Source organism: Cherax quadricarinatus, chromosome 2 (genome assembly GCF_038502225.1).
Source record: "Cherax quadricarinatus isolate ZL_2023a chromosome 2, ASM3850222v1, whole genome shotgun sequence".
Lineage (NCBI taxonomy): Eukaryota > Metazoa > Arthropoda > Malacostraca > Decapoda > Parastacidae > Cherax > Cherax quadricarinatus.
Genome location: NC_091293.1, coordinates 23,085,698 through 23,105,923, shown reverse-complemented (window position 1 = coordinate 23,105,923; position 20,226 = coordinate 23,085,698). Strand labels below are relative to the sequence as shown.

Genomic DNA, 20,226 nt, shown 5'->3' with positions numbered 1-20,226 from the left:
ACATTAATGACACTACTACATAGAAAGTCGCTTGTTATGTAGAGCATTTCTGGCAAATTAAGTCAGTTTTGTCCCAGGATGCGACCCACACCAGTAGACTAACATCCAGGTACCTATTATTACTGATGGGTGAACATGGACAACAGGTGTAAGGAAACACGCCCAATGTTTCTACTCTCGCCTTTGTATTATAGAGTTATATTACTGAGAGTTGTATTATAGGGGTGTATTACCGAGAGTTATATTATAGGACTGTATTACCGAGAGTTGTATTATAGGGGTGTATTACTGAGAGTTGTATTATAGGGGTGTATTACTGAGAGTTGTATTATAGGGTTGTATTACTGAGAGTTGTATTATAGGGTTGTATTACTGAGAGTTGTATTATAGGGGTGTATTACTGAGAGTTGTATTATAGGGGTGTATTACTGAGAGTTGTATTATAGGGTTGTATTACTGAGAGTTGTATTATAGGGTTGTATTACTGAGAGTTGTATTATAGGGTTGTATTACTGAGAGTTGTATTATAGGGTTGTATTACTGAGAGTTGTATTATAGGGTTGTATTACTGAGAGTTGTATTATAGGGTTGTATTACTGAGAGTTGTATTATAGGGGTGTATTACTGAGAGTTGTATTATAGGGTTGTATTACTGAGAGTTGTATTATAGGGTTGTATTACTGAGAGTTGTATTATAGGGTTGTATTACTGAGAGTTGTATTATAGGGGTGTATTACTGAGAGTTGTATTATAGGGGTGTATTACTGAGAGTTGTATTATAGGGGTGTATTACTGAGAGTTGTATTATAGGGTTGTATTACTGAGAGTTGTATTATAGGGTTGTATTACTGAGAGTTGTATTATAGGGTTGTATTACTGAGAGTTGTATTATAGGGGTGTATTACTGAGAGTTGTATTATAGGGGTGTATTACTGAGAGTTGTATTATAGGGTTGTATTACTGAGAGTTGTATTATAGGGTTGTATTACTGAGAGTTGTATTATAGGGTTGTATTACTGAGAGTTGTATTATAGGGGTGTATTACTGAGAGTTGTATTATAGGGGTGTATTACTGAGAGTTGTATTATAGGGGTGTATTATTGAGAGTTGTATTATAGGGGTGTATTACTGAGAGTTGTATTATAGGGTTGTATTACTGAGAGTTATATTATAGGGTTGTATTACTGAGAGTTGTATTATAGGGGTGTATTACTGAGAGTTGTATTATAGGGGTGTATTACTGAGAGTTGTATTATAGGGTTGTATTACTGAGAGTTGTATTATAGGGTTGTATTACTGAGAGTTGTATTATAGGGGTGTATTACTGAGAGTTGTATTATAGGGGTGTATTACTGAGAGTTGTATTATAGGGGTGTATTACTGAGAGTTGTATTATAGGACTGTATTACTGAGAGTTGTATTATAGGGTTGTATTACGGAGAGTTATATTATAGGGTTGTATTACTGAGAGTTGTATTATAGGGGTGTATTACTGAGAGTTGTATTATAGGGGTGTATTACTGAGAGTTGTATTATAGGGTTGTATTACTGAGAGTTGTATTATAGGGTTGTATTACTGAGAGTTATATTATAGGGTTGTATTACTGAGAGTTGTATTATAGGGGTGTATTACTGAGAGTTGTATTATAGGGGTGTATTACTGAGAGTTGTATTATAGGGCTGTATTACTGAGAGTTGTATTATAGGGTTGTATTACCTGGAGTTTACCTGGAGAGAGTTTCGGGGGTCAACGCCCCCGCGGCCCGGTCTGTGACCAGGCCTCCTGGTGGATCAGCGCCTGATCAACCAGGCTGTTGCTGCTGGCTGCACGCAAACCAACGTACGAGCCACAGCCCGGCTGATCAGGAACTGACTTTAGGTGCTTGTCCAGTGCCAGCTTGAAGACTGCCAGGGGTCTGTTGGTAATCCCCCTTATGTGTGCTGGGAGGCAGTTGAACAGTCTCGGGCCCCTGACACTTATTGTATGGTCTCTTAACGTGCTAGTGACACCCCTGCTTTTCATTGGGGGGATGGTGCATCGTCTGCCAAGTCTTTTGCTTTCGTAGTGAGTGATTTTCGTGTGCAAGTTCGGTACTAGTCCCTCTAGGATTTTCCAGGTGTATATAATCATGTATCTCTCCCTCCTGCGTTCCAGGGAATACAGGTTTAGAAACCTCAAGCGCTCCCACAAATTGAGGTGTTTTATCTCCATTATGCGCGCCGTGAAAGTTCTCTGTACATTTTCTAGGTCAGCAATTTCACCTGCCTTGAAAGGTGCTGTTAGAGTGCAGCAATATTCCAGCCTAGATAGAACAAGTGACCTGAAGAGTTTCATCATGGGCTTGGCCTCCCTAGTTTTGAAGGTTCTCATTATCCATCCTGTCATTTTTCTAGCAGATGCGATTGATACAATGTTATGGTCCTTGAAGGTGAGATCCTCCGACATAATCACTCCCAGGTCTTTGACGTTGGTGTTTCGCTCTATTTTGTGGCCAGAATTTGTTTTGTACTCTGATGAAGATTTAATTTCCTCATGTTTACCATATCTGAGTAATTGAAATTTCTCATCGTTGAACTTCATATTGTTTTCTGCAGCCCACTGAAAGATTTGGTTGATGTCCGCCTGGAGCCTTGCAGTGTCTGCAATGGAAGACACTGTCATGCAGATTCGGGTGTCATCTGCAAAGGAAGACACGGTGCTGTGGCTGACATCCTTGTCTATGTCGGATATGAGGATGAGGAACAAGATGGGAGCTAGTACTGTGCCTTGTGGAACAGAGCTTTTCACCGTAGCTGCCTCGGACTTTACTCTGTTGACTACTACTCTCTGTGTTCTGTTAGTGAGGAAATTATAGATCCATCGACCGACTTTTCCTGTTATTCCTTTAGCGCGCATTTTGTGCGCTATTACGCCATGGTCACACTTGTCGAAGGCTTTTGCAAAGTCTGTATATATTACATCTGCATTCTTTTTGTCTTCTAGTGCATTTAGGACCTTGTCGTAGTGATCCAGTAGTTGAGACAGACAGGAGCGACCTGTTCTAAACCCATGTTGCCCTGGGTTGTGTAACTGATGGGTTTCTAGATGGGTGGTGATCTTGCTTCTTAGGACCCTTTCAAAGATTTTTATGATATGGGATGTTAGTGCTATTGGTCTGTAGTTCTTTGCTGTTGCTTTACTGCCCCCTTTGTGGAGTGGGGCTATGTTTGTTGTTTTTAGTAACTGAGGGACGACCCCCGTGTCCATGCTCCCTCTCCATAGGATGGAAAAGGCTCGTGATAGGGGCTTCTTGCAGTTCTTGATGAACACAGAGTTCCATGAGTCTGGCCCTGGGGCAGAGTGCATGGGCATGTCATTTATCGCCTGTTCGAAGTCATTTGGCGTCAGGATAACATCGGATAGGCTTGTGTTAATCAAATTTTGTGGCTCTCTCATAAAAAATTCATTTTGATCTTCGACTCTCAGTCTGGTTAGCGGCTTGCTAAAAACTGAGTCATATTGGGACTTGAGTAGCTCACTCATTTCCTTACTGAGAGTTATATTATAGGGGTGTATTACTGAGAGTTGTATTATAGGGGTGTATTACTGAGAGTTGTATTATAGGGCTGTATTACTGAGAGTTGTATTATAGGGTTGTATTACTGAGAGTTATATTATAGGGGTGTATTACTGAGAGTTGTATTATAGGGATGTATTACTGAGAGTTGTATTATAGGACTGTATTACTGAGAGTTATATTATAGGGGTGTATTACTGAGAGTTGTATTATAGGACTGTATTACTGAGAGTTATATTATAGGGGTGTATTACTGAGAGTTGTATTATAGGGGTGTATTACTGAGAGTTGTATTATAGGACTGTATTACTGAGAGTTGTATTATAGGGGTGTATTACTGAGAGTTGTATTATAGGGCTGTATTACTGAGAGTTGTATTATAGGGGTGTATTACTGAGAGTTGTATTATAGGACCGTATTACTGAGAGTTATATTATAGGGGTGTATTACTGAGAGTTGTATTATAGGACTGTATTACTGAGAGTTATATTATAGGGGTGTATTACTGAGAGTTGTATTATAGGGGTGTATTACTGAGAGTTGTATTATAGGACTGTATTACTGAGAGTTGTATTATAGGGGTGTATTACTGAGAGTTGTATTATAGGGGTGTATTACTGAGAGTTGTATTATAGGGGTGTATTACTGAGAGTTGTATTATAGGGGTGTATTACTGAGAGTTGTATTATAGGGGTGTATTACTGAGAGTTGTATTATAGGGGTGTATTACTGAGAGTTGTATTATAGGGGTGTATTACTGAGAGTTGTATTATAGGGGTGTATTACTGAGAGTTGTATTATAGGGGTGTATTACTGAGAGTTGTATTATAGGGGTGTATTACTGAGAGTTGTATTATAGGGGTGTATTACTGAGAGTTGTATTATAGGGGTGTATTACTGAGAGTTGTATTATAGGGGTGTATTACTGAGAGTTGTATTATAGGGGTGTATTACTGAGAGTTGTATTATAGGGGTGTATTACTGAGAGTTGTATTATAGGGGTGTATTACTGATAGTTGTATTATAGGGCTGTATTACTGAGAGTTGTATTATAGGGCTGTATTACTGAGAGTTGTATTATAGGGCTGTATTACTGAGAGTTGTATTATAGGACTGTATTACTGAGAGTTGTATTATAGGACTGTATTACTGAGACTTCACAATGAGGCAGCCATTAATAACTTCACAACAGCAGTAACAAACATTGACTGGCACACTGAGCTAGAAAAATATACAGATATTGACGAATGTATTAATAATTTTCTAAAAAAGACCCAATACCTCTATAACAAGCACTGCCCTAAAAAAACTAAACAGATGACAGCTAAGAGACTGAACAGTCCCTGGCTAACACCCAGCATTCTCAAATCCATAAATACAAAACACCAATATGAAAAACAGTACAGAATGGGTCACATAACCAGAGACCAAACAAAACGTTACTCGTCAATCCTAACCAGCCTGATAAGAAGGGCAAAAAAATTGTATTATGAGAACAGATTATCCAACTTACGAGGTGATATAAAAAAGACCTGGAAAACCCTATCAGAAATTCTGGGAACAAAAAAGATATCACGAAATAGCGAAATAAAATTAGCAAAATCAGATGAACCCCAACTCCCACCAACAGAAACAGCAAACAGACTCAATGATTTCTTCTCCACTATAGGACAAAACCTTGCCAATAAAATCCCAAGCTCAGATACCCCACCAAATGACTACCTCACTGGCAACTACCCGAACACACTGTTCCTAGCTCCGACTAACCCATACGAAGTCTCCCTTATTATCAACGCACTAAAAAACAAGGCAGGAGATTTAAATACCTTACCACCCTTTATATACAAAAAAGTGTCACAAGTGCTATCACCAATCATTGCAACACTCTTTAACAAATCCATTGAATCCTCCACATTCCCTACAGTACTCAAAATAGCAAGGGTCACCCCGATCCACAAAGGAGGAGACCAAACAGAGTTGAATAACTATAGGCCAATATCCAACTTACACCCTCTCTCAAAAATCTTTGAAAAATTAATTCATAAACGAATCTACTCCTACCTTATAAGATAAGATAAGATTTCGTTCGGATTTTTAACCCCGGAGGGTTAGCCACCCAGGATAACCCAAGAAAGTCAGTGCGTCATCGAGGACTGTCTAACTTATTTCCATTGGGGTCCTTAATCTTGTCCCCCAGGATGCGACCCACACCAGTCGACTAACACCCAGGTACCTATTTGCTGCTAGGTGAACAGGACAACAGGTGTAAGGAAACGTGTCGAATGTTTCCACCCGCCGGGAATCGAACCCGGGCCCTCCGTGTGTGAAGCGGGAGCTTTAGTCACCAGGCCACCGGGCCTTATCTCCCAAAACATACTCAACCCCTGCCAATTTGGATTCACGCCTAATAAAAATACTAATGATGCTATTATACACATGTTAGAACATATATACACTGCAATAGAGAAAAAAGAAGTCCCACTGGGGATCTTCATTGACTTACGTAAAGCTTTTGATACAGTTGACCATGATTTGCTCCACGTAAAATTGTCACACTATGGTACTAGAGGGCACTCCCTCAACTACCTCAAGTCATACCTCAGCAACAGAAGCCAATATGTGTACGCAAATGGGGCAAACTCTTCCGCACAACCAATTACAGTTGGTGTCCCACAGGGAAGTGTCCTTGGCCCTCTTCTCTTTCTCCTATACATAAATGACCTTCCAAATGCTTCGCAATTACTCAAACCCACACTATTTGCAGATGACACTGCATACGTCTTCTCTCACCCGAGCCCAGTCACGCTAGCCAATACTGTAAATACCGAATTACAGAAAATATCTACCTGGATGAGGACTAACAAACTTACACTAAACATTGACAAAACCTACTTCATTCAGTTTGGTAACAGAGCTACAGATGTCCCTCTTAACATAATGATAAACGGATCACCTATCACAAAACTAACAGAGGGAAAATTCTTAGGAATCCACCTTGATAATAGACTCAAATTTCATACACATATACAACAAATTTCTAAGAAAATTTCCAAGACTGTAGGCATACTATCGAAGATACGGTACTATGTTCCACAGTCAGCCCTCCTGGCCCTATATCACTCTCTTATTTACCCCTATCTCACCTATGGAATTTGTGCATGGGGCTCAACAACAATTAACCATCTCAGACCACTAATTACTCAACAAAAGGCTGCAGTTAGAATGATAACAAATTCTCACTACAGGCAACACACTCCACCAATATTCAATACACTAAACCTACTCACCATACAAAACATCCATACTTATTATTGCACCTATTACATACATAGAACACTTAACTCTGATATTAACCCTCCCCTCAAACATCTCCTTGCCAACCTCAACAGAACACATGACCATAACACAAGGCACAGATCACTCTTTGATGTTCCTCGTGTCCATCTCACACTATGCAAAAACTCAATGCACATAAAAGGCCCTAAAATCTGGAATTCATTACCTGTAAATATAAAAGAAACACTACCTGTTTATAAATTCAAGTCTCTTCTCAAAGATCACTTACTCACCCAAAACCAAATAAATACTGAATAACTGAACCTTATAAATTGTATATCTTAAATGTTTCTCACAATTATATCACATAAATGTTAAACCTAAAACCGAATCTAACTTTATTATTTTTTAAATACACTACCTAACAGAATCACTACCTAACTGAATGCAACCATATGACCTGTCTTTGTAATACTCACTTGTGCTTTATAGTAATCTGTTTACATTAATGTTTTATCACTGATTTCATCATTGCTTAGTTAATCTTAAGTTAATTTTAAGCCAGCCCGTAATGCTATGCATAGTATAAGTGGCTTTGGCATGCTGCTCTTATCTGTATTTTTTGTACCTCTGTATGTGTGCTCAAATTGGAAATAAATAAATAAATAAAAAGTATTATAGGGCTGTATTACTGAGAGTTGTATTATAGGGGTGTATTACTGAGAGTTGTATTATAGGGGTGTATTACTGAGAGTTGTATTATAGGACTGTATTACTGAGAGTTGTATTATAGGGGTGTATTACTGAGAGTTGTATTATCGGGGTGTATTACTGAGAGTTGTATTATAGGACTGTATTACTGAGAGTTGTATTATAGGGGTGTATTACTGAGAGTTGTATTATAGGGGTGTATTACTGAGAGTTGTATTATAGGGGTGTATTACTGAGAGTTGTATTATAGGACTGTATTACTGAGAGTTGTATTATAGGGGTGTATTACTGAGAGTTGTATTATCGGGGTGTATTACTGAGAGTTGTATTATAGGACTGTATTACTGAGAGTTGTATTATAGGGGTGTATTACTGAGAGTTGTATTATAGGGGTGTATTACTGAGAGTTGTATTATAGGGGTGTATTACTGAGAGTTGTATTATAGGGGTGTATTACTGAGAGTTGTATTATAGGGCTGTATTACTGAGAGTTGTATTATAGGGGTGTATTACTGAGAGTTGTATTATAGGGGTGTATTACTGAGAGTTGTATTATAGGACTGTATTACTGAGAGTTGTATTATAGGGGTGTATTACTGAGAGTTGTATTATAGGGGTGTATTACTGAGAGTTGTATTATAGGGGTGTATTACTGAGAGTTGTATTATAGGACTGTATTACTGAGAGTTGTATTATAGGACTGTATTACTGAGAGTTGTATTATAGGGGTGTATTACTGAGAGTTGTTTTATAGGACTGTATTACTGAGAGTTGTATTATAGGACTGTATTACTGAGAGTTGTTTTATAGGACTGTATTACTGAGAGTTGTATTATAGGACTGTATTACTGAGAGTTGTATTATAGGACTGTATTACTGAGAGTTGTTTTATAGGACTGTATTACTGAGAGTTGTATTATAGGACTGTATTACTGAGAGTTGTATTATAGGACTGTATTACTGAGAGTTGTTTTATAGGACTGTATTACTGAGAGTTGTATTATAGGACTGTATTACTGAGAGTTGTATTATAGGACTGTATTACTGAGAGTTGTTTTATAGGACTGTATTACTGAGAGTTGTATTATAGGACTGTATTACTGAGAGTTGTATTATAGGACTGTATTACTGAGAGTTGTATTATAGGGGTGTATGAGCTAGTGCTGAGAGCGCCGTTTTCTATGTGGTCAGCAGTGATGGCGGCGCCGCACTACAACAACAACAACAACCACCACCACCACCACCATCACCAGCCTAACAACCAGCCTAACAACGCCTCCCTCGCTCACAACTATGAGTTCATCTGTGAGTTCCTCGCCAACAGTGAGGTGCCGGTGGTGAAGTACAGGAGCAAGCGTACGGGACTGCACGTAGTGCTGGCCAGCGTGGAGGGTCCTCTTGTCAGTGGTTATTTCACTCTAGGTGAGTAAAACTTTCTCCTTAAACCCATAATATTGGTTTGAGATTTTCATTTTCCTTTACCCATCATCACCCCCCCGGGGGATGTGGAGGGTTAGCTACCCAGGAAAGTCAGTGTGTGGTCGAGGATGTGTCGCCTCTTATTTCCATTGTGATTCTTCAGTCTTGTCCCCCAGGATGCGACCCATACCAGTCCACTAACACCCAGGTACCTACTTACTGCTAGGTGAACAGGGGCAGTAGGTGTAAGGAAACATGCCCAACATATCCAGGTGGACCCAGGGTAGTGCTCCTCTCCTACTTGCCTACCTACCTTACCTTTGATGAGTTTCGAGTTTCATTACTCTCGGAGGCCGGCCATGGGTCAGGCTCGTCTGGTGCTTGCTTGGTCAACCAGGCTGTTGCAGCTGGAGACCCACTGCCTCACATATCCATCACAGCCTGGTTCATCTGGCACCTAGTGAAGATATTTATCGAGTTTCCTCTTGAAGGCTTCTACACTTGTTCCAGCAGTGTGTCTGATCTCTTCTGCTAAGATGTTGAATAATCTGACACTGAATGTTGATACAGTGTTCCCTTATTGTCCTCACCCACATGAGGAGCACTGCAGCAGGCCTACTGGCCCAAGCTAGTCAGATCCACCTACTTCCTTGTCCTAGCTTGAGCCAGTTCAGAAAGAGAGCTATAAGGTACCTGGTGAATGAATCTACAGAAAGGGAGGAGAGTGAGTCCTTGTATAATTAACATTCATGTACCTATTATTGTAAGCTGATCCTCTCTAATGTTCGTGTAAATAACTTAGCTCACTTTATTTTTATTGTATCTCCTTTTATTGCAACTGATTTTCACACAGTTGAGTTACTTAGCTGTTTTAATTTTTAAAGTTATAATCATGATTGATTTTTATTATATCTTACTGCTAGGCTTTAAATAATAAGATATTACAAGGACCCCAAAGGGAATAAATCACTTTGTCTGGCTTTTTTGGGGTTAACCTAGGTAATTTACATACATATCATTAACAGAACAGTGGCTATCCAGGGTTCGATCCTGCATCACAGTTTGCAGTCTTGTGACAATGGGACAAAGAACGCATTCCTCTGTCCACTTGACCATTGATCGTCAAGTAAAGAGAGGGGTGCGTACTTTGTCCTGTTCTCACAGGCCTGGGCATTGTGACACAGGATTGAATCCTGGCTAGCTGCAGTTCTGTTAATGATTCAAAATCACTTGTTTTGTGATTTCATTAATTTATATTATTAAGTGTGATAATTGTACATGTGTGTACCTGTACTTAAATAAACTTAGCTAATACTCTCTTACTTTCCTGACACCCTCCTACTGACCTTCCCACTTCCCTAATAACCCTTCTCCTCACCTACCCACTTCTCAAATAACCCTCCTGTTCACCTACCCACTTCCCAAATAACCCTCCTGCTCCCCTACCCACTTCCTTAATAACCCTCCTGCTCACCTACCCACTTCCCTAATAACCCTCCTGCTCACCTACCCACTTCCCTAATAACCCTCCTGCTCACTTACCCACTTCCCTAATAACCCTCCTGCTCACTTACCCACTTCCCTAATAACACTCCTGCTCACCTACCCACTTCCTTAATAACCCTCCTGCTCACCTACCCACTTCCTTAATAACCCTCCTGCTCACCTACCCACTTCCTTAATAACCCTCCTGCTCACCTACCCACTCCTTAATGACCCTCCTGCTCACCTACCCACTTCCCTAATAACCCTCCTGCTCACCTACCCACTTCCCTAATAACCCTCCTGCTCACCTACCCACTTCCCTAATAACCCTCCTCTTCACCTACCCACTTCCCTAATAACCCTCCTCTTCACCTACCCACTTCCCTAATAACCCTCCTGCTCACCTACCCACTTCCCTAATAACACTCCTGCTCACTTACCCACTTCCCAAATAACCCTCCTGCTCACCTACCCACTTCCTTAATGACCCTCCTGCTCACCTACTCACTTCCCTAATAACCCTCCTGCTCACCTACCCACTTTCCTCCTACTGACCTACCTACTTTCCTTAATACCCTCCTAACATGCAGTCAGTAATGAGGTCCTCCATGCCAGGACAATTGTGGGTTGCTAAGATAATGTGGGAATTAAGATAGTATGGGCTTTGAAAGGGTATTAAAATGGATTATTAGTAAATAAGTCTATTTAGGTATAGATACACTTAAGTAACATACCTGTAGTTTACCTAAGATAACTCTGTACATAAACAGAGTGCACGAACATACATAAGCATAGTGAACGAATGTACATGGCATGCAGAAACATACATAAGCAGACTGCACGAATGTACACAGACAGCGTGCAGTGACTTATTTCCATTGGGGTCCTTGTAATATCTTATTATTTAAAACATAGCAGTAAGATATAATAATAATCAGTCATGATTATAACCTTAAAAATTAAAACAGCTAAGTAACTCAACTGTGTGAAAATCAGTTACAATAAAATAAGATACAATAGGAATAAAGTGAACTGAATTACAGTGGAACCTCAAAAATTGAACTTAATCCGTTCCAGGAGCTAGTTCTAAATTCGAAAAGTCTGAAATTCGAAGCAATATTTCCCATAAGAAGTAATGGAAATACAATTAATCCGTTCCAGAAACCCAAAAATATTCACACAAAAAATACATTTTATAGAGATTAATTACAGTTTTACATACAACAAATACTAGAGTTTTTAACCCGTAAACGGTCCAAGCAGATCTACGCTCACATGTGTAGTGCTACAAAAGTAGATCAAAGTTTTTTTACACATTTTCAAATGTAGAAAAACAAAAAGAAGATCTACTTTTTTACATACTTTCAAATGTTGAAAAAACGTATATATACGTTTGGACCGTTTACGGGTTAATTATGTATAGTAATACATATAAAATAACATTTTTACTTACCTTTATTGAAGATTGGTGATGGCATCTGGAAGATAGGGAGGAGGAGAGAGGGAGTTGGGGTTAGTGTTTGGAAGGAGAATCCCCCTCCACGAGGACTTCAGGTAAAGCCCTCTCTGGGGTTACTTCCCTTCTCTGTCTTTTAATGCCACTAGGACCAGCTTGAGAGTCACTGGACCCGTCTCACAAAATAACTGTCCACAGTCCTCTGTTTCTGGCACCTCTTTAACATTTCCCTAAAATGGGACATGGTTCTGTCACTGAACTTGTTGCAAAGATGGCTTGTTTCAGCTTGCTCAGGGTGGTACTTATGCACAAACGTTTGGACATCATTCCACTTGGTACAAATCTCCTTAATCTTTGAAGAAGGCACCTCATCCACTCCCTATATTAACACCTTTCGCAACATCAGCTTCCTTGATTTGTTCTTTCTTTGACAGGATAGAACCGATGGTCGACTTGTTTTTCCCATACATCCTGGCAAGCTCAACAAGTCTCACACCACTCTCATACTTCTGTATTATTTCCTTCTTCACATCTATGGTGTTTCTCACTTTCTCCACCACAGGGGTACCACTAGCAAGTCTCTTTGGGCCCATGGCAGCTTATTTCACTGTCCCACAAGCACTAAACACAACGAAATAATCGTAAAATACGTGAATGAGAGCGCAGGTTAGTGTTCACTCAAGCATAAACAAAGCTAGACTGCTCACGGCGCCTGCGCGGGGATGCGGACAGAACGGGCGGCAGACAGGTCCCGTACCCGGCGGTCCGAAAAAATGGTCCTATTTTCGAAACGTTCGATATGTGATACGTTCGATTTTTGAGGTTCCACTGTATTTACATGAATATTAAATAGAGAGGATCATCTTACAAAAATAGGTACACGAATGTTAACTGTACAAGACTCAGTCTTCTCCTTTTCTGTAGCTTCATTCATTATCTACCTTTTAGCTCTCTTCCTGGACTAAGGTACATAGTAATATAAATACATAATAACATTTCTGGAATGTGTGCGAATGTTTAATTCTTTGTTTTTGATAATGAAAATGGTAACGAATGTTTAATTCTTTGTTTTTGATAACGAAAATGGTAACGATTTAATAAAATAAAGTATAACAACAGGAACACTATTAGGCCTACTGGACACTAGTAGACAGACTTGCTATTTCAAAGATAGATAGTACAGTGGAACTTTGGTTGTCGACTGCATTACTTGTTGAACAAATCAGTTTTCGAAAGAGGAATTTGAGAAAAAAAATGTCCTGGGTTTCGTACATTCTCTTTGTTGTTGACCAACAACGTGAGCAGCTCGGGTCACGTGCTCACAGAATGTGCACTGGTTACTTTAACCCTTTCAGGGTCCGTCCTGTAGATCTACGGCTTTACGTTCAGGGTCCAAACCGTAGATCTACATCATGAGCTCAGCTCACTCTGATAAACTGTGAGTGGTACATTTGGGCCTAGATATGAGAGAATACATCTATGTGGTATGTGTGCAGCACATAAAACAGATCCTGCAGCACACTGTGTATAATGAGAGAAAAAAACTGAAATCATGATTTTTCAATTAAAACAGCGACTTTGCAGTGTTTTTTCGTATGTTTTTTATAGTTGTATTTGCGATTTCTTGGTCTCATTTGATAGAATGGAAGACATATTACAGAAATAGAGATGATTTTGATTGGAAATGGCTTGAAACTGAGCTCAAAGTAGCAGAAATGTTAAATTTTTGCCGATATTCAAGAGTAAACAAATGACCTCACACGTCTAATACATGCCAGCTGGTGGGTCTAATATGCATTCACAAATATGGTGATGATATTTATACAATTATTACAGTATTGCATAACAGTAAATCTTCTATTTTTTGGTGTGAATAAAAATTCATTATGTGAATAAAAAATCAAAATGGAATTTATTTGTAAAGCCTCAAAACGTAACTAATGAACAGAGGAAATGTTAGTTTAGTTCCAGGAATACCTACATTGTTTATTCTGGACCCTATTTTGAAATTGGAATATTTTGAACTTTGTGTTAAATTGGCCAAATTAACAATTTCCGATCACTTTAATTTGTAGTTGAAACGGTTGACTTGGCGATTTCTTGTGCTCAATCGATAGAATAGAAGTAATACTAGTGAAATAGCTAAGAATTTGGTTGACTGGAATAATGTAATTGGCCTAAAATGGGAGTCAAAGTCGGCAAAATCGCCGATTCGTAAATATCGCTGACACATCAAAATTCGCGCGAGCATAATTTCATCAATTTTCCATCAAATTTCGTACTTTTTGTTTTATTACCTTCACAAAAAGATTCTTTACCATTTCATAAGAAAAAATAAGAATTTTTTTTTTTGAAAATTCTTGGACACTGGGGCACCACTTCAGATTTGGGCCTTGGACCCTGAAGGGGTTAAGAATGAATAAAATATGTCATTACTCATGTGGCTAGTGGTGACGGTGGCGAAGGTTGACAGTGGAAAAGATAGGCAGAACGGCGTATGCTGTCGGGTTCATTTTGTTTCATCCTTTTTCTATCACTTAACTTAATTGCTTCACTCTTAATTGCTACACTCTTAATGCTACACTTAATTGCTACACTCCTAAGAGTGTAGCAGTTAATTGCTTCACTCTTAATTGCTACACTCTTAATGCTATACTTTACACGAAACGTAAGGAAAACTTGAGAATTCCTTCCACTGCGAGGTAAGCTCCGTTACACATGCACTGGCGAGTGCTATTTTGGTACTCACTCTGCCATCTCATGGTGCGTTCTCACTTATTATAGTAGTATTATTATTATAGTATTATGTATTATTGCATTATGTATTATTGTATTATTATTATGCTGTATTATATGTATTATTATTATTGTATTATATATATTATTATTATTATTAATTTAGGGAAATCTAGCACAGATCCAATTCCCTAGATCAAGAGCCCCTCACCATGGAACCTCCCTTGAGGGGCAAGTTTGCATCCTGAAATTTCATTTGTATCCAGAAGCAAAAAAATCAACCGAGCGACTGTTCGTATCCTGAAAAATTCCCATCGTGGGGCATTCGCAAGCTGAGGTTCCACTGTATATTTGTGTTATTACCAGTTACAAATATTTTTCAAGGATTGCTTATGATAATAAGAAACTACAGTAGCGAATGTATTTAAGCCTTCTTGCATGTTATTCAGTTTAAAAGTTTTAAATAAATAACTAAATGTAATATATTTTCTGAAACTATACATGTACTGTATATTTGGCGAGTTATATATTGGGTTTACAATTTGTTGCATAAATTCAGGAGCTGTAACAAAAATTTATGTAATACATAATACAGTGGACCCCCGGTTCACGATATTAATCCGTTCCTGAGAGCTCATCGTAAACCAAAATTATCGGAAAGCGAATCAATTTTCCCCATAAGAAATAACGGAAATCAAATTAATCCGTGCAAGACACCCAAAAGTATGAAAAAAAAACTTTACCACATGAAATATTAAGTTTAATGCAATATAATAATTACAATAACAATAATAACAATAGAATAATCACAATAGAATAATTGACACTTACCTTTAATGAAGATCTGGTGATGATTGATGGGATGGGAGGAGGGGAGAGTGTCGAAGTTTTTAATGCAAAGGAAGGGGTAGCAGTAATGTTAAATGATCAGTTATGGAAGGAGAAAAGAGAATATGAATGTGTAAATTCAAGAATTATGTGGATTAAAGTAAAGGTTGGATGCGAGAAGTGGGTCATAATAAGCGTGTATGCACCTGGAGAAGAGAGGAATGCAGAGGAGAGAGAGAGATTTTGGGAGATGTTAAGTGAATGTATAGGAGCCTTTGAACCAAGTGAGAGAGTAATTGTGGTAGGGGACTTGAATGCTAAAGTAGGAGAAACTTTTAGAGAGGGTGTGGTAGGTAAGTTTGGGGTGCCAGGTGTAAATGATAATGGGAGCCCTTTGATTGAACTTTGTATAGAAAGGGGTTTAGTTATAGGTAATACATATTTTAAGAAAAAGAGGATAAATAAGTATACACGATATGATGTAGGGCGAAATGACAGTAGTTTGTTGGATTATGTATTGGTAGATAAAAGACTGTTGAGTAGACTTCAGGATGTACATGTTTATAGAGGGGCCACAGATATATCAGATCACTTTCTAGTTGTAGCTACACTGAGAGTAAAAGGTAGATGGGATACAAGGAGAATAGAAGCATCAGGGAAGAGAGAGGTGAAGGTTTATAAACTAAAAGAGGAGGCAGTTAGGGTAAGATATAAACAGCTATTGGAGGATAGATGGGCTAATGAGAGCATAGGCAATGGGGTCGAAGAGGTATGGGGTAGGTTTAAAAATGTAGTGTTAGAGTGTTCAGCAGAAGTTTGTGGTTACAGGAAAGTGGGTGCAGGAGGGAAGAGGAGCGATTGGTGGAATGATGATGTAAAGAGAGTAGTAAGGGAGAAAAAGTTAGCATATGAGAAGTTTTTACAAAGTAGAAGTGATGCAAGGAGGGAAGAGTATATGGAGAAAAAGAGAGAAGTTAAGAGAGTGGTGAAGCAATGTAAAAAGAGAGCAAATGAGAGAGTGGGTGAGATGTTATCAACAAATTTTGTTGAAAATAAGAAAAAGTTTTGGAGTGAGATTAACAAGTTAAGAAAGCCTAGAGAACAAATGGATTTGTCAGTTAAAAATAGGAGAGGAGAGTTATTAAATGGAGAGGTAGAGGTATTGGGAAGATGGAAGGAATATTTTGAGGAATTGTTAAATGTTGATGAAGATAGGGAAGCTGTGATTTCGTGTATAGGGCAAGGAGGAATAACATCTTGTAGGAGTGAGGAAGAGCCAGTTGTGAGTGTGGGGGAAGTTCGTGAGGCAGTAGGTAAAATGAAAGGGGGTAAGGCAGCCGGGATTGATGGGATAAAGATAGAAATGTTAAAAGCAGGTGGGGATATAGTTTTGGAGTGGTTGGTGCAATTATTTAATAAATGTATGGAAGAGGGTAAGGTACCTAGGGATTGGCAGAGAGCATGCATAGTTCCTTTGTATAAAGGCAAAGGGGATAAAAGAGAGTGCAAAAATTATAGGGGGATAAGTCTGTTGAGTGTACCTGGTAAAGTGTATGGTAGAGTTATAATTGAAAGAATTAAGAGTAAGACGGAGAATAGGATAGCAGATGAACAAGGAGGCTTTAGGAAAGGTAGGGGGTGTGTGGACCAGGTGTTTACAGTGAAACATATAAGTGAACAGTATTTAGATAAGGCTAAAGAGGTCTTTGTGGCATTTATGGATTTGGAAAAGGCGTATGACAGGGTGGATAGGGGGGCAATGTGGCAGATGTTGCAAGTGTATGGTGTAGGAGGTAGGTTACTGAAAGCAGTGAAGAGTTTTTACGAGGATAGTGAGGCTCAAGTTAGAGTATGTAGGAAAGAGGGAAATTTTTTCCCAGTAAAAGTAGGCCTTAGACAAGGATGTGTGATGTCACCGTGGTTGTTTAATATATTTATAGATGGGGTTGTAAGAGAAGTAAATGCGAGGGTCTTGGCAAGAGGCGTGGAGTTAAAAGATAAAGAATCACACACAAAGTGGGAGTTGTCACAGCTGCTCTTTGCCGATGACACTGTGCTCTTGGGAGATTCTGAAGAGAAGTTGCAGAGATTGGTGGATGAATTTGGTAGGGTGTGCAAAAGAAGAAAATTAAAGGTGAATACAGGAAAGAGTAAGGTTATGAGGATAACAAAAAGATTAGGTGATGAAAGATTGAATATCAGATTGGAGGGAGAGAGTATGGAGGAGGTGAACGTATTCAGATATTTGGGAGTGGACGTGTCAGCGGATGGGTCTATGAAAGATGAGGTGAATCATAGAATTGATGAGGGAAAAAGAGTGAGTGGTGCACTTAGGAGTCTGTGGAGACAAAGAACTTTGTCCTTGGAGGCAAAGAGGGGAATGTATGAGAGTATAGTTTTACCAACGCTCTTATATGGGTGTGAAGCGTGGGTGATGAATGTTGCAGCGAGGAGAAGGCTGGAGGCAGTGGAGATGTCATGTCTGAGGGCAATGTGTGGTGTGAATATAATGCAGAGAATTCGTAGTTTGGAAGTTAGGAGGAGGTGCGGGATTACCAAAACTGTTGTCCAGAGGGCTGAGGAAGGGTTGTTGAGGTGGTTCGGACATGTAGAGAGAATGGAGCGAAACAGAATGACTTCAAGAGTGTATCAGTCTGTAGTGGAAGGAAGGCGGGGTAGGGGTCGGCCTAGGAAGGGTTGGAGGGAGGGGGTAAAGGAGGTTTTGTGTGCGAGGGGCTTGGACTTCCAGCAGGCATGCGTGAGCGTGTTTGATAGGAGTGAATGGAGACAAATGGTTTTTAATACTTGACGTGCTGTTGGAGTGTGAGCAAAGTAACATTTATGAAGGGATTCAGGGAAACCGGCAGGCCGGACTTGAGTCCTGGAGATGGGAAGTACAGTGCCTGCACTCTGAAGGAGGGGTGTTGGTGTTGCAGTTTAAAAACTGTAGTGTGAAGCACCCTTCTGGCAAGACAGTGATGGAGTGAATGATGGTGAAAGTTTTTCTTTTTCGGGCCACCCTGCCTTGGTGGGAGTCGGCCGGTGTGATAATAAAAAAAAAAGGGGAATCCCCCTCCATTAGGACTTGAGGTAGCAAGTCCTTTTCCGGGGTTACTTCCCTTCTTCTTTTAATGCCACTAGGACCAGCTTGAGTCACTAGACTTGTGTCGCACAACATATCTGTCCATAGAGGCCTGTACCTCTCGTTCCTTTATGACTTTCCTAAAGTGGTTCACAACATTGTCAGTGTACAGGTTGCCAACACGGCTTGCAGTAGCTGTGTCAGGGTGATTTTCATCATACTATGTATGCCACACTATGTATGCCACTACGATTCTTAAATCTTTCAAACCAACCTTTGCTGGCCTTAAATTCACTCACATCACCACTAGTTGCAGGCATTTTTCTAATTAAATCCTCATACAACTGCCTAGCCTTTTCACAAATGATCACTTGAGAGATGCTATCTCCTGCTATCTGTTTTTCATTTATCCACACCAGTAATAGTCTCTCAACATTTTCTAACACTTGTGGTCACTGTTTCGTAATCACAGTTGCACCTTTTGCAAGAACAACTTCCTTGATTGCCGTTTTCCTGCTCACTATAGTAGAGATGGTTGATTGGGGTTTACTATACAACTTGGCCAGCTCCGACACACGCACTCCACTTTCATACTTTGTAATTATCTCTTTCTTCATTTCAATAGTCATTAGCACCCTTAGTCTCGATGGGTTGGCACTAGAAGCTTTCTTGGGACCCATGGTGACTTATTTTGCAGAAACAAGCACCAAAAACAGTGATAATATGGATAATATGGAATGTACCGAATGTATCCTTAGATGCGCGCACACTGGCTAGCTTGTAAACACTGGCACACACGGGGCAGTTGAGGCCACACATGGACACGTCTCATACGAATTGTATTGCATACCGGGTTTTGTAACGGGAACCGAGGCAAATTTTTTGCGATATAATGCTTCGGATACCGGATTTATCGGATACCGATGGCTTCGTGAACCGGGGGTCCACTGTACTGTAAATTGAACTTAACATATGTGGTAGTATTTTTCATAAAATATCATCAAAAAGGCTGAGAATATAATTTACAATTACAGTAGGGCCCCACTTATACGGCAGGTTAGGTTCCATGCTACCGCCACAAAGCAGACATCGCCAGAAAGCAGAAAGCAATTTTTTTCCACTTATAAATACATATAAATGCCAGATAACAAGTTGACACTAGGCATTAAAAAACAGAAAGTAAAATACACAATACACTCATTATTTATCTCAAAATATTTGTAGTCTTAATGTAGGACAAAAGGTGAGTAGTAGTTATCATAAGAAGTCAGGTGTGGGTAGGTATGATACCCTCCTGGCCACCCCACCCCACACATAATACGTATACTGCAACGCTTAAAGTGCCCTTGAGTGAGAAAATGCATATACAGTACACTTATTACTTACCTTAAAATATTTTTAATCTTAATGGTTTGAATGTAGGGTGAGAGGTGAAAAGCATTCATTTGTAGAAAATAGTGTGGGAGGTATGGTAGCCTGCCTGGCCACCCCACCTACTGCGACATTTAAAGCACCCTAGAGTGATAAAATGCATATACAATACAATCATTTCTTGCCTTTAAGTACTTGTAGTCTTAATGTAGGGTGAGAGGTGAGTAAGAGAGAGAAAAACGAATAAACGCGAGAAAGAGAGAACGAGTAAGATGACAGAACCACAGACTACTATGTAAATAAAC

The 20,226-nt window shown here is 39.5% G+C and overlaps 1 protein-coding gene across 9 annotated transcripts in view; it reads left to right on the top strand.

Annotated features, from left to right (window-relative positions):
- LOC128693596 (uncharacterized protein C05D11.1-like) overlaps positions 1-20,226 on the top strand; it is a gene marked incomplete at its 3' end in the record, with an annotated part of 686,932 nt that overhangs the window by 529,707 nt on the left and 136,999 nt on the right. For 7 of the 9 annotated variants that reach the window (XM_070087698.1, XM_070087675.1, XM_070087670.1 and 4 more), the window contains 1 exon segment: positions 8,691-8,966. In XM_070087698.1, the coding sequence (XP_069943799.1) occupies positions 8,691-8,966 (276 nt within the window). 9 annotated transcript variants of the gene reach the window in all.